Source organism: Lontra canadensis, unplaced genomic scaffold, assembly GCF_010015895.1.
Source record: "Lontra canadensis isolate GAN:19392208 unplaced genomic scaffold, GSC_riverotter_1.0 scaffold24, whole genome shotgun sequence".
In the NCBI taxonomy this organism is placed as follows: Eukaryota; Metazoa; Chordata; class Mammalia; order Carnivora; family Mustelidae; genus Lontra; species Lontra canadensis.
In genome coordinates, this window is record NW_022631018.1 from 9,030,407 (window position 1) to 9,046,019 (window position 15,613).

General features: G+C 46.6%; 1 protein-coding gene across 2 annotated transcripts in view; it reads left to right on the forward strand.

Moving 5' to 3' along the window:
• Positions 1–15,332, forward strand: part of PTPN14 (protein tyrosine phosphatase non-receptor type 14) — a 166,546-nt gene extending 151,214 nt beyond the window's left edge. For both annotated transcript variants that reach the window (XM_032862746.1, XM_032862747.1), the window contains exons 16-19: positions 3,060–3,188; positions 5,404–5,638; positions 9,423–9,586; positions 14,942–15,332. In XM_032862746.1, the coding sequence (XP_032718637.1) occupies positions 3,060–3,188; positions 5,404–5,638; positions 9,423–9,586; positions 14,942–15,070 (657 nt within the window). In that variant the 3' untranslated portion in view covers positions 15,071–15,332. The remainder of the gene's footprint in view (positions 1–3,059; positions 3,189–5,403; positions 5,639–9,422; positions 9,587–14,941) is intronic.
• Positions 15,333–15,613: the final 281 nt, after the last annotated feature.

The following is a 15,613-nucleotide window of genomic DNA, read 5'->3' on the forward strand; positions in this document are numbered from 1 at the left end:
AACCATCCGGCTCCGACTGAGCCTCTTGGCTCATCCCCAGCCCCCGAGGGAGTGTTTTTGAATTCCGTGCAGCTTAGTCAACCGGACGGCAGGTCCGTCACCGCGCAGCCTCCGGGAGGAGGAGCCTCGCAGCCTCCGGGAGAACCTCGGTCCGCGATTCCTGCGGTCCGCTCGCCGCAGGGGAATTCGCTTTTTCCTCCCCGTGAGTTACAGCGATCCCCGGCGCGCACACGGGAAGCTCAGGGTGTCCTCTTCGGTTCGTGATTCGCACACGGTGGAGACTTCGGAAGTCGCAGGCGTTGTGTTTGTCCTATCAGGGACGTCTTTAGGGGGTTCGGGAGCCGCGGAAACTGACCGGTTCTCCCCGGTCCTGTTGTGGGTCGTGCGCTGTCCCGCCGAAGTCCCCGGGGTGCACCGTGTTCCGAAGAGCGGACCCTGCGGCGCAGGCCGTGAAGGTGCCAGTGGGTGATGCGGGTCTTGCAAGGTTGGCCGCGTTCCTCAGCGCGGGAATATCCTCCATTCTTTGTTAGTATCTCAGAAACTTCAGATCTTCACATCTCAGTATTTCACCACCTTGAAAAGTAGCCTGGCTCGACCCCAGCTAGAATTTAGAGTTCTAGATGCGTGGCTCCATGGTTAAATGTCTCCTACGTGGCTTACCGTCCTCTGTCTTCCCAGTAACAGAACGTGGTTGCTTGGAATGTCACTGCAGGCTCTGACCTCCAAAGTGGGAGAATTTATTCATATACTAATAGTACAGCAGGATGTTTTTACATCATCCACAGTTCATGTTAATAGTCGTGTATGATCATAACCTCAGAAATCTGTTTCTGGCCTTGTTTGGTGTTATTTCCTTTCCTCGTTGGACTTTCCAACTGTAGCTGAGTTTTTGGTAGGTTCCTCTGAGTCTCTAAAATACGGCCATCACTATATTAAAAAAAAAACACTATATAAAAAAATTAAAAAATAAATAAAATACAGCCAGATGTCTGGTGCCTGTGTCCGTTACAATAGTTGTAGGACAGAATAGGAAAAGAACACTGTGGTTGGATGTAGGGGTTTTGTACACAGAGCATAGATATAACCACGTGTATATTTTTAAGTACCAGAAAGTACTGTGCAAAAATACAAAGGGGTTACTCTTGTGGATCATACTGGGTATTTTGGTTTTAAGTTTTGAGAGTGAGAACTAGAACGATACAGAATGAACCCGAGGAAACTCTTGAGTAAACTGACTCCGCTAGTTTCCTGGGCTTAATTTAGATTAGGAAATAATAGCCAGAGTAATGAATCAGACAGAGATACAAATCACAGAAATGCTCCTTGGTAGAATATCTTTGGACCCTGACACAGCTATACCATGCTGTCTTCTTCTTTTGGCCAAATATCCTTCATCGTTTTCCATCTGCGTTCTGGAAAAGCTGTCAGTCTGCATCAGCTTCGCCCACCGGGTATTGTTAACAGAAGCTTCCCTTTCCTCTGTATTCTCCACGGCCTGCATTTCATCCTGTGGATCCGGGTTAGACATGGGTGCGTTTAATAGACCCGTAGAGCTTGTAAGAACTTGTCCTTGTGTTTTTCGAATAAAGCTATAGATCTTGCCAATGTTTGCTCCCTGGGTTCCAAGCAGCTATTAATGTAGAGCTGAGATTGATTTGCTCCAGAGGTAGAATCATGACATCTGTGAAATCTACCTCAGTAGCCTTGGTTGTTGTGTTTTAATGCAGTTTCTAATGCCCTCCTGTCAATACTTGGAATTTGCTGATAGGCCCCTGGCAGCCGCATACTTTGGAAGTATTTATGGTTCCTATATGTTGGGTGCCAGAGAGGCTAATGTTTAAAATCACAATTCCACAGATAAACGAAACTCCTCGCCAGCCAGCCAATATATGAATGTTATCTCCCACCAGTACTTGGAAAATGGATTTCGCTTGCCAGCTTTGACCTAAATATGTCTTGTGTAATGAGACAATAACAGACATTGTTTTTGTTGGAATCCATTTAGTATATAGTTTCATAAAATGAATGAGGGAAAAAAGTTTCAAACAAGGATCACTTCGTGCTCCAAGAACTATCTAGAGATTTGCACTGGTGGACGTCTAAGGAGGCCCGACTTTGCACAGGAATGGAAAGGAGCTCAGAAGGAATGCCGCCAAAGGGCACGATTTCACCCTGACAGCACAACCTTCAACACCTCAGGCACAATTTACTCCTGATTCTCTGCCACTAATACTTAGAGCGGCAGAATTAGTCTCCCAAGGTCACCCTGAGCTGCATGGGGTAATACTTCTATTTTCCAAAATCATCTCATGACTCTGAAGTTGGTTTGGATACTGTGGTACCGCACGAGCGAGGAGTCAACAGTCCAGTAGCATTCGTGGTTGCTAGAGGTGCGTCCATAACACCTGTACGCGACACACGGAGTCGCGCGAACAGTGGAGGGTGACAACACAGTTCATAGCAGGTCATCAGTACAGAGACCTCACTTCCATAGGGATGATATTCCATGGTACACTTTTTTTTTTTTAATTGTGCAAAAGGATGGTGGAGAGTACTGTGCCTCAACCTGGGGACACAGTATAATAGTGGGGGTGTGAAATCAATTTCGTGATCAGGACCACTTTGAGGTTGTGTGTGTGTGTGTGTGTGTGTGTGTGTTTTAAATGAAACAGACTAGATTAGAGAGGTGGAAAGAATAGAAATAATCAGTACCTTGTGCGTACTAAGCGCAAGTATTATTTCTGTAACAAATTCTGTTAGGTTATACACACCCGTAGGGTCATGCAATTTGAGTGTGTGTGTGTATGTTTTTAACACTCACTGGTTTGTATATAATTACTATAAATTACAGACCAAAAAAAAAAGTATTTTAATAGGCTTGAGTGACAAAATGTATTTTCATGTGAGAATGTGTTACCAGACTTTTTGATAATATCACTAACCCATTTGGCCTAAAATATTATCCACGATTTTCAGGTAGAGACAGATGGACCCATGGTCAGCAGGTAATGCTGTTCTAGATTTGGGGTTCATTTACCCTTGCTTTCCTTGGTTTCCAGGTGGTGGTTGGTGGGGCAGAATGGCACTACATAGCCACTCAGGGGCCCCTGCCACACACGTGTCATGACTTCTGGCAGATGGTGTGGGAGCAGGGAGCGAACGTGATTGCCATGGTCACTGCGGAAGAGGTAAGGGCGCTGGGGGTACAGCCATCTGTCCCCGGGGGTGGTGGCGGGGGCGGGAGATCGGCTCTGCATCTGGTGACCTCGCTGTCGCATCCTGCTTCCTCCACCACCATTTCTCTGCAAATGCTTTTTCTCTCTGGCACGCATTTCTTTTCTCTCCTCCCACATTGATTTGTTTTATTTCCCAAAGATAATTTATTGTCGTATCCCATTTTCATCCAGCTTATTAGCGCTTTTCCTTAGACTGCCATAAACTAGAATCCATCAAACAAACAAATAAGAACAAAACTTCAGCCAGCTCACTTTTGTGTGCCAAACAGAGCGATCATATCTCCCCTGGAATTTGAGGGAGAACTTGGGACTGCTCTGGGTAGATCAGCCCATATTCCCAGCCTTGGGCATGGCCAATCCCACACGCTTTCGTCCTTAGCAGCTGAAGAGAGACCAGAAACTGTTGTTCCTGTAGAGGTCTCTCTCTTCTTTGGGGAGAGGAAAAAAAAAATCGTTTCCTTTCTTTGCCAAGTCAAATGTAGTTTTTCTGTTGAAACTAGAGAACTCTGCGTGGTGTTCTAAAAACTGGTGCATGCTGCTGGTCAACCAAGCAGTTTGCTTGGACTTTGCTGCCTTTAAGGGAGGAAGTTTTATATTTCTTCTCTTGTCACGTTCTCAGTTTTTTTATTTTAACCACTTTCTTTTCTTCCTTTCATGAGATTTTAACTTCTGTTTTGAAGTCATTTAGGGGACCAGCTAGCATCATCTGTCTTTCACCAGTATCTGTGGTAAGGATTACCCCCTTCCTGGTGCCTGGGTGGCTGAGTTGGTTAAGCAACTTCCTTCAGCTCAGGTCATGATCCTGGAATTCCAGGATCAAGTCCCAAATCGGGCTCCCTGCTTGGCCGGGAGTCTGCTTCTCCCTCCAACCTCTTCCCTCTCATGCTCTCTCTCTTTCTGTCTCTCTCCCTCTCAAATAAATAAAATCTTTAAAAAAAAAAAAAAAAAGGAAAAGGAATACCCCTTTCCTACAAATTTTTAAAGGGTGGGGAGCAGCGAACTGAAAACGAAACTCGTATTTCCTTCATGGACTGTTCTGAGTAGTTGCTTTCCAGAACAACCCTTAAGAAGGTAGTGATGAAAGTCAGTTCAAGCCCTTTAAAACCTGTAGTACTTCTCTCGGCTGACTTGAGACCTTCCCACGAAGAGTAAATTCTCTGTAAAATGTGTAGAATCGTTTTTTTTGTCTTATGAAATCGTACTACCGGAAGGGATTCATTCAACTCCAAACAGTGTGTCATCTGTGCTGACCGGGGGCCTGGTGGCCGACTAGATAGGTGTGATCCCTGTCCCCAGGTTGCTCCTGTCTTGGTGGGAGGGACTAGACAAAGTGAACAAATAAAGGAAGCTCAGGGGGGTCCCGGCCACAAAGGAAGCAGAACGGAGGATGGCATCGAGAGTGCTGGGGTGCTGCTTCAGTCAGACGTGCGGCCGTGGGCCCTGCAGGGAGGTTGCAGTTGTGCTGAAACCTGGGTGTCCAGAAGGGGCTGGCCTGACAGGCGTGAAGCCTGGTGGTCTGTGTGGCAGCCAGAGGCTTACGGTCTCTTGGAATTTGTCATCCGCTTGGACACTCAGGAGTGACAGAAGTTAAGGGAGGTTTTACTGACCTCCCTTGGTCAGTAAAAGAGGCAGGTGTCCTTCAAATGTAAGATTCCGTTCGAGCAGATGAATTGGGACAGGAGCCTTTGTAGCCCCCCATGGGTGTAAGCAGGGGCCATCGGGGCTCCTCGGAAGAGCAGCCCCAGCGCCACGCTCAGTGCCCCAGCTCTGCCTGCTGCTTAGCCCTCCTCTGCCTCCTCCCGCTTCCTGCTCGGGGTTTCCTTCTAGGTCACCGTCTGATCCACTCCCCACTACAGTGACTTAACCGTGCAAACCTCAGAAACAGAGATCCCATGTTGTTCCTGCCCTTGGCCCTCTCCACTGGCTCTTCTCCCTCATGTTCAACTGCCGCACAGTTGTCCGTCTTCTGAGTATCTCTGTGCTGTAACTACCGCTGCGAAGGTCTTGGTGTCAGTGCCTGGGATCTCCCCTGTGATGGAGACTGCCCGGTGCCCTGCGTTAGTGACCTAGAAGCTGCTCAAGTTTCGTCTGTCCTCAGAGTTTAAGAAGAAGGCGATAAGAGCTTCCCCTGACTGTATTTCTGGTTTTGCTTTTGTGTCTGATTCAGGAAGGTGGACGAACCAAGAGCCACCGATACTGGCCCAAACTGGGTTCCAAGCACAGCTCGGCCACCTATGGCAAGTTCAAGGTCACCACAAAGTTCCGAACAGATTCCGGTTGCTATGCAACCACAGGGTTGAAGGTCAAGCACCTTTTGTCTGGGCAGGAAAGGACGGTGTGGCATTTGCAGTATACGGACTGGCCAGATCACGGCTGCCCAGAGGACGTCCAAGGATTTTTATGTAAGTTTTTTCTTCCCAGTCAGAATTTTACCAACTGCATCCATGGTCTGATAGTTGGAAGTGAAATGGAGAGAGAGGTTTTCTCTTAAGTGGCAAATGGATTATATCATTGAAGTGTACGTCCCTCCGTATGGTATGAAAGAGAATAATACATGTCATCTGTCACAGTCCCCTTACCTTTTACCCAAATAAGCTGAAACTGTGGCAAACTAGTTCATTCCATCTTGATGTAGGCTTTTAGGTACTCAGTAATAAACCTGACAGATGTCATATGTCTGAGCCTTGAAAATATTATGCTAAGTAGCAGAAACCAGACACAAGAGGACAGACATTGTATGATTCCATTTTAATGAAGTATCCAGAATAGAAAACTTCACAGAGGTAGAAAGGGTGGATGTTACCAGGGACCAGGGGAAAGGGGGAATAGGGAATAGAAAGTTATTGTTTGAAACAAAAATTTCTATTTGGGGCAATGAAAATGTTCTAGGAATGGGTCCCGGTGATAGTTCTACAACCCTGTGAAGAACACTTATTTTTTAATTTTTCATGGGGGTTTGCATCTCATAAGCCCTGCATTTCCCTTCCTTACAACAAAAATCTCAATGAGTACTTTCCGGTTACCTCTGATTAAGATACTGGGAATTATTAAAATCACGTTGTTTTTGGAACTATCATTTTTTAATTTGTCGATATAGTTTTGATAGTATGGTTTTCTTAGAAGCTCGTTGACCTAAAATATATGCGGTATTTTATATGAAAAGCTGAGTGTGTGCCCACTGCATTTCAGGCTCTGGATCAGGCTCTTAGAATCAGGGAACCATTTCTGTTTGGAAGGCACTCAAAGTCTCATGAGAAAGGCAGGCCAGTGAGGACAGTCCGGGGATGAGATCTGACGCTGGTGATGGCTACAGTGCTCCCCCTTCCTTTTCTGCAGTCTCGCTTAACTGTCCTGCACTTGTGGGGACACTCCATTCCTTGCTCACCCAGTGAGGCCTCGGGCTCTCGGCAGATTACCTGTGTGTTGTTGACTTTCCAGCGGACAGAAGACAACTATAGGAACATCATCTGGATGTTGTGTGAAGTCAAACCCTTGATTTTATTTTGATACTCACTTAGAACCTGCGGTATGTGCAGAGGAGAATGGAGGGGGAGAACAGGTCTTCAAGAACCTAAAAGGGACATTTCACAAGTTCCAGCGGGAAACTTCCGATGCATACCTGTTCCCTGCTGCGAGTACTTGCTTTCCCACTGGGGCAGTGATGGTGGGACTTGAGGGGGTGTCACTGACAGACAACGGAGCGGGGATGGGAATCAAAGGACCGAGAGCAAGATCTAGAGAGGGTTAGTGCCTCAACTGAGGTCAGTTATCTGTAGCTCAAAACATTCATAAGGAGGGCAGGGACCTTTGTAGAACTTTCTTTCCTCCTAACAGTGCTCTTTTTTTTTTTTTTTCCCCCTCTGGTAAGCCTTTGCTTAGGAAGCCTTTGACTTACCAGAATTATCTCCAAGATGAAGAAAAGGAAACAATAAAAGTAGATCAGTTTGATGACTGGCAAACAGCTCTGACAGAAGTTTGAGTCTATAAGGTGATGAAAATCATAGTTCAATCTTTTCAATCCGAACCAAGGAAGGCCCATCTAAATTACTGAAAAACAGAGAAAAAAATTTTTTTTCAAAGATTAATTTATTATTTTAGAGAGAGAATGTGGGGGGAATGGATGGGAAGGGGCAGAGGGAGGGACAGAAGGAGAGAGAATCTCAAGCAGACTCCCTGCTGAGCACAGAGCCTGATGTGGGGCTCGATCTCAGGACCCTGAGATCATGACCTGAGCCAAAACCAAGAGTCAGACGCGTAACAGACTGAGCCACCCAGGCACTGCCATAGAGAATATTTTTAAACAATGTAAATTTATTGATGCTTCTAAGAAACTCAGTGTGCTGGGGGGCCGAGGAGTGGTGTCTTCGAAATGTTGGCTCTTCCAGGTTTTTAGGAATTTTAAAAAGATTCTTGCCTGTGTTTAAATTCGACTCCCTGGAGACAGGGGCTTAGGGCACATGGCTTCCAGCCTGGAGAAGTCTTCGCTGAGTTACAGCTTAAGGAATTGATTCATGTGACTGCTAGAGAGCACATCCATTTTAATCCAGTTTCTCTGTGTTTTATGAGATTCCATGTAGTGATAGCATCTACTTTATGGACCAGTATTCCTTTCTCTTCTCTTCTTAAACCTAGCACGAGAGGAAGATCTGTCTTGTGTGTGGGAACATTGCCTTTTTTATCAGAGAGTGCACGGTCACTGAATTTCTCAGCCCTCTCACAGAAAAACTGAGAATTCCATGCACCGTGTGTAGCTCACGTTGGTCCCAGGTAGTAACTGCTGTGTCGGTCATCTCAGAATTTGCCTTCCCTCTGTTCTTTTTTTTTTTTTTTTTAAAGATTTTTATTTGTTTATTTGACAGAGAGAGAGAGATCACAAGTAGGCAGAGAGGCAGGCAGAGAGAGAGGGGGAAGCAGGCTCCCCGCTGAGCAGAGAGCCTGACGCGGGGCTTGATCCCAGGACCCTGAGATCATGACCTGAGCCGAAGGCAGAGGCTTAACCCACTGAGCCACCCAGGCGCCCTGCCTTCCCTCTGTTCTGTTTTGTCCGAGCTCATTGTACATTACCAGTGGTGGTGATGATGGTAATCGTTGACTTTGGTAAACTACTTCAGATGACTTTGTAATTGCATTAATGTCATAAAGGCAAGTAGGAGTTCATAGTACTTGTATGTAAACAGACGCTTCTACGTCACTAGACGGGTTTGGGCTCCCTTTTGTTCTCTCCAATTTGAGCACTTCCCCAGTCTTGTCTACAATGCTTCATGGGGATGAGATTTTCTGAGTATCAAGAACATTTCGGTCAGTTTGTCCCCTGAGCTAGCTACTATAGAATCTCTATTACGAATGGACTTCTTCCATTTCTTGGACTGTTTGAGGATTACGTTTTATAGAATTTTCCTTTTTTTCGTGCCCATGAACAGGAAAAGTTGTTAAGGCGTGTACGGCTGTAATTTGTCATTTGTGCCCAACTGGAATAGGGAACAGACCCCAGCGCAGCCCTGCCGAGCCAGGCAGATGTCAGGAGGGATGCGGAGGTGACAGGACCCGTACACACACACACACACACACACACACACACACGCACGTTGCCTCCGGAGGAGGGAGGGCTCCTCTTCAGCTACTGACATAACCCGGTGGAATCTGAGCTGTAAAGCAGGAGCCCCTGCCCCCCCCCCCATCTATTTTTACATCTAAAAACGAAGTCAAGCCTCAGCTGACATTCAGTCATTCAGTGAGGGGAAGGAGAAAGGGGCAGATGGACGCTCTTCCCACCAGAAATTGGCTCTGACAGGCGGGTGTTTCAAGGGGACCTCGCTGGTGTTCTGATCCCAGTCTGTTAATAGTAGGAATTGCTGTAAGTAATGTCGAGAATCATCTGCTTGGGGGACTTTGGGATTTGCAGAGGGGAAAACAGAATTTAATTTTTAAAAAAGAACTATTTAATTTAAAGAACAAATTCTCCCGTGGACTAATTGACTCCCAGCTGGTCCTTTCTGGATCCAGGACTGTACTGCGGGTACCAGCCAAATAATTAGTGTCTTGTAAGAACTGTAAATTATTGTCACTTGAAAAAAAAAAAAGAAAAAACGAGAAATATTCACCTTCCTTCTTTTTGTCTCCTCCTCCCCTTTCTGGTATGCAAAGCCAGTAGGATTTTGGTGACGGGATCTGTATTTTGTCTTGCAGCCTACCTGGAGGAGATCCAGTCAGTCCGTCGCCACACCAACAGCATGCTGGAAGGCCCCAGGAGCCTGCACCCCCCCATCGTGGTCCACTGCAGCGCTGGGGTGGGGCGGACTGGCGTGGTCATTCTTTCTGAGCTGATGATCTACTGCCTGGAGCATAACGAAGTGAGTCATTGGAGGCTTTCCTGAGTACTCCACCTTAGGGACAAATGTACTCTGCCCCCAGACCTTCCCCAGGGGCCCTTTGCGTTTCCAGGGCTTCATTTCCCGTCTTGTGACAAGACTTTTCCAGATCCACAATTCCTAGTTGGCCTCTGACATTTACAGCCTTTCTTATCTTCCGCCTTTCCCTTGCTCGGTGTAGACTCGAAGATAACACAGAAGAAAGAGATGAAAGTGTGAGATAGGAAACATTGAGAAAGCCTGATGGGCTTGATGTCGGCTTCCAGAAGGCTGTGTGGTGTTTTGCAGCCCATCTGGTTCTATTGTGGGTCACCTTCCCAGGTGGGTTATCTGGTCACAGGTCATCTAGCTACAACTTGCATTTCGGGAGTATGCTTCAGCCGAGATCCTCTGCAAAAAATGTGTTTACTGGATGACGGGGAGATTGTGGTTCCTCTAGACAGGCCTGGGGTAGCACACGGACATGGTCTGCCCCCACAACGGTGCATGCCTAGCTCTTCTCCCCACAGAGGTGGGCTGTGCTGAGCTGGTGCCCACACGGTGTGTGGCCTCTCCTGCAGCTCCAGGCCAGGGAGTGGTACAGAGGGACTTCTGATTTGACGGAGGTGAGATCAGATCAAATCCAAGGCTTAAGAACCATTCTTCTGCTTTCTGTTCACATGGGTCTTTGGGGGTTTTGAATGGCTTTCACTAATTTTGTTAATGCTCTTAGTTGGGGTCTTCAGAGCAGCCGTGTAGAGGAGCTGGGCATCTGTCCTGTTTTACAGACGACGAAACTCAGGTCCAGAAACAATTTAGGGACTTGTCCAGTGCTAAGGTGAGAATGAGGTCTTCTAGTTCCTGGTCCCCAGTTCTTTCCTGTCTTCACTCTGCCGGCAGATGCCAGGTGCCATTGGTTCTCGTTCCGTTCCCAAATGATACAGGGGCACCTGACTGGCTCAGTCGGGTAAGCGTCTGCTTTGGCTCACGTCATGGTTCCAGGACCCTGGGATCAAGCCCCGTGTTGGGCTCCTTGCTCAGCGGGGAGCCTGCTTCTTCCTCTTCTCCCCACTCATGCTCTCTTTCTCTCTCTCACAAATAAATAAATGAAATATTTTAAAAAAATAATAAATTATATAGCTTGGAGAATCCAAGGAAGCTTTTGAAGTGGTTCCTTAGTTGTTAAATTAGGGAATGTGACAATGCATGTTCTGTGAAAGAACTGATATAATATATGGATTTACTCAGTAGTATGTCGTTTGAAAATCAGATTAAATATTGCCCCACGAAATTTGTTATACTGAAACTTCCAGAAAAACGATAAATACACAGGTTCAAACATGTTCAAAGGATTTTTAAACTCTGCCTATATAAAGTTCATTTTGGAAATTTTGAATCCATATGTATCAATGTGCTGCTGAAAAGTAGAATCCATGGGGCGTGTGGGTGGCTCAGTCAGTTGGGTGTCCCGACTCTTGGTTTTGGCTCAGGTCATGATCTCTGCATCATAGAATCAAGCTCCACGCTCAGCGAGGAGTCTGCTTCTCTTTCTCTCTCTCCTTCTGCCCCACAATGCTCTCATGTGCTCTCTAAAATAAGTAAATCTAAAAAAAAAAAAAAAAAAAAAAAGTAAAATTGGGCTTATACCAAAAGTGGACTACTTTTAAAAACAGACATTCTGTTGATGAGCAAAATGCCCATCAAAATGCCTCCGCAGAATCAGCGGAGACTACCTAACAGGAATTTTGTCATCTTCCTTGAGTTTTTATCCTTTTGTCTCATATCATGAGATTTCTTGATTACTTGCTCCTCTGTCACTTCTAGAAGTCTCTAGAAGGGTCTAGTAAACTGAATAGCTTGCCATTGAATCGGTGCTAGGGAGATGGAAAAAGATGAAGTAGAAGTGTAGTATATATGGCGTGAGTATATCCAAGCTCCACTGGAGACACAGTGGGCTCCAGAGGAGGAGGAAAGCCTCATCATCATCCCCTTCCCTAGCTGTCTTACCACTCCCTTGTGTCACTGTCTTCCCCACAGTGTCCCTCTGTCTCCTATTCCCTGTGAACTCTTCCTCTGCTCCCCACTGCTCCTTTTGTCCATCTTGTCTGACATGGAAGGTGGTTCTGTTCTGAGCTCTTTGGAGACCCACCAAAAGCTGAGCGTTAGTAATGTGAGGACACGAAGGCTCATTGGCCCCCAGATGTTACTGACCCAATAGGACACATGGCACATGTCCGAGCCAGTGTGGTGCTGAGTGAGGATTCAGCCATTAGGGCCTCGCAGGGACTTGGTGAGGGCTCAGGGTGATTAAATTTTCTACAGTGTGTCCAAACATAGTAGATTTCCTCAATGCCCAGTTGCACGCCAGAACATTCTTTGCTGGAACATGGTCAGTCCAAAAAGAACTTCTGTTCCCATTGATATTCAAAGATAGCAAGATGACTCATATTGTTCCCTTCCCTTCCCCTAGCACAAATATAGCCAGCCTTATCTGTCCCATTTCCCATCACTGCTATTGGTAGACGGTTAGGGAGAGACAAGTTCTCTACTTTGTTCTGCTTCAGGCCTGGCTAGTAAGAGTCAAACCCTCGTCTCAAAAGAGGAGTGGAGCATATTTAGCTCTTTTATTTGTTTTTTAAGCAAAGATTTTGACAAATAAATATAAAATTGCGCATCCTGTTTTTCTCCTCTCTAAACTTCCCTGCCTCCCATCCATTGCTTCTGGATTTAGTGTACTTTATATTTCAGGCTGTAATCCATACAGTGTTAGTTTTGTCAGTGAAATGCCTTTTCTTTTTCCTGGAATAAAGATGCTTTTTAGTCAGGTCAGGGAGCTGTGACGTGGGAGGGGAGGAGGAACGCTCCTAGGCTGCTCTGACGAGTGTCTTCGTGGCCCACCTCTTTGGGTCACTGAATGTTAGCTTGACATTTTAATGCCTATACTTTTTTTTTTCCCCCCTAAAAAGCACTAGTTTTATGGTTTGCAGTCCTCTACCTTGTCCCCCCAGGATTTAGTGCTCTGCCCTAGAGCAGCTCATAATAAAAGGTTAGGTTTTCAGTACCCAAATAATGAGATGTCTTCTCTGGCTGCTTTTCTGAATAAGTTATCCCTTCCTCATGGAGTAGAGAGGAGAAAACGCCTTCTAGACACAACTGAGCACACAGCAACTGCAGCATGATTCCTTGGGAGTTAGGGACAGTGGACAGCAGAGACTCTGGGAGTGAATCTTTAGAGCAACTAGGACTCTCGTTGATTATGGGGGAACTTTGTCTTGTCTCGCAGCTGTCCCTTATCAACATGCTGTCTTTAGAGCTGAGTCTTACAAGCATTGAGATGGTAATGACCATGATGGTGGATGGAGCTCGAGAAGGTGGAGGTGGCCGAGGTAGGGGACGTAGGTGTGCCGATGGTGGTGCAGGAGAGGATAGTGATGGAGGTGGTGGAGGTGGAAGGGGTGATGACAACAGTGACAAGGACAGTATCAGAGGAACAACCACCAACCTATATTGAATGTGCCCCCACCATTCTGGGAGCCTTACAACTCAAGTAGCCTTTACAGTAACCCCATAAGAGAGGTCCTGGTAATGCCCTGTGTGACAGAGATTCCGAGGCACAAGTAGATGAGGGGATGTGTCCCTGTCCCACAGCCAGGAAGTGTGAAGGCTGGGGTTTGGCAGATGAAGCCTGACCCGAGCCTGTGCTCTTAACTGCTGTGTGACCCTGCCTCCCCGTCAAAACCTTGATGGGAATGGGGGAGTAGCAGCTTTAATCTCTCCTTACGTCTTCAGCGCCCAGCTCAGTAACGCTCACCAAGCAGTGGGTGCTGGTGTAAGTTCATCGTTGGGTGCCCATGGGTTGTACATTGCGCTGTCGGTTACTTTGGAGTATCGTGTGGGCAATGACCCACTAGTTCAAAGCTTACGGTGTAGGCTGTAGGGTTTGACTAACAGTTTGAGGATTCACATGCCTTTTTCTCTTTCCTTCTTACTGAGGACTTGCCTCTGTCCCTTTTAAAATCTGTGGTGCGCATTACGTGTTTCTGGAGAAGAGAGGCCAAGAAGGCTGGCATGTGCTGTATCTTAGCTATATGAAGTTCGGAAGTGGCTGAAGTGGCTTGTAAAAGTCAAGTAAGAAAAGACCTACATCTGGGGGTGCGTTGCCTTGCCTCCTGCGGTTGCTCCGCGCTTGCAGGCCTCATGGGGCTGGTGTCGCCCTGGGGAGGAGCTCCCAGAGCAGGGGCCGTGTGCTGCGGCCACGCTGGCTTTGTGGGCTCCGTGAGACTTCTGCCCTGGCTGGTCCAGGAGGATGGAAAGGACTTGACTGAGCCTCTGGTCTGTGTTGATTCCCTTCTGTTGAAGCTGGTTCTGTATTCCCAAAGAATTGACACACAGGCAATCTAGATATTTTTAGTGAAAGGTTTTCACTCTAATTATGGCTGTTGTGATGAGCACCGGGTGTTGGATGGGAAGTGTTGAATTTCTGTATTGTACACCTGAAACTAACATTACACTATATGTTGACTAACTGGAATTTAAATAAAAACTTAAAAGAAAAGGCAAAAGCTGAGAAGCAGCCTAGTTATCCTGGAGAAGACCCCAAACACGGAATTGATAGAATTTCTGAAAATGGGTGTGAGGCGTAGAGACAAAAAGAGAAGGACCAACTGAAAAAAAAAAAAAAAATCAACCAACCAACCAATCAACATGACTGTGTTCGGAGATTGTAACTTGATGTTTTCAAGGTTTACCCATAAATTATCTCACTTGATAATGACCACGATTCTGTGAGGTGGCAGGATCAGTATGATTTTTCTCAGTTCATTGATATTAATAATAATGGGTAGTCTTTATTAAGAACTCAGTGTGTGCCAGACACTGTGCCAAATGCCTTACGTGCATGTCACTGCTGGATCCCATCAGGCGGGTACGACCGGTCACCCACTGTTCTGGCTGAGGAAGTGTTGCTAACCTGGGCAAAGCCACGCTGTTGTCAGAGGAAAGCATCGTTTTTTTTTCTTGTACAAATAAGAAACTAAGACCCAGAGAGGTCTTGAATCCTGCCACTGAGTCCAGCCGGAGTGGGGAGTACCAGTCCAGTATGAGCGACTGCAGCCTCTGGGTTTTCTCGAACCATCTGGTGCATGTTTCACATCTTACACCAGTGCCAGTGGCATGTGACAACCAGATTCTCCAGGTGCTGATAGAAGGTCTTTGAGTGGGCAACCCTAGAGGGGCCAGGCCCTTGGCTTTCTCATGTACCTAGAGATGGGCAGTGAGCCAAAGCTTCCCGGAGGAGGGAATGAGGAGGGACCCAAGGGCGGCTTCTCTTCTCAGGATGTGGTGCTTGTTCTCTTGCAGAAGGTGGATGTGCCTGTGATGCTGCGGCTGCTCAGGGAGCAGAGGATGTTCATGATCCAGACCATCGCCCAGTACAAGTTTGTCTACCAAGTGCTCGTCCAGTTCCTCCAAAACTCCAGACTCATTTAACCCCCCCGACCCAGCTCCTGCAAGAGGACCCAGCTCCGTCGTGCAGATGGGGAGGCACCCCCAGACAGCATCTCCCCCCGAGGGGCGTGGATGGCCAGAGCAGGCAGGTCATGGGCTCCCTGAGGACAGGAGCCAAGAGCATTCACAAACATCATAGATTATTTTATATGAGATAATTTATTTTTTTCCCCTTTGGGATAACTTTTGTGAATCATTGTAATTCAGTTTTCACAATAATATAGTACCTTTCATTTGAACCATATTTTGACTGATCTGCATTGTAAATATGTCAGTAGGAAGGGCTGTCTGGTAGATCATCTGGCGGACAGAGGCATAAAGGGAAGACCTCTCTAGTGAAGTTGTGGCCAGATTAGTAACTGACCCTGAAATTCATCAGCCTCATCTTCACATCCAAATCCAACATGGCAAGAAAATTAATTTGTTCTAAAATTGAAAGATAGGGGCCAAGGCCCTTCCCTGAAGGGAAAAAACAACAACAACAAAGAAAGCCCCACTATTCTCTTATATTTGGGGGCTCATGAG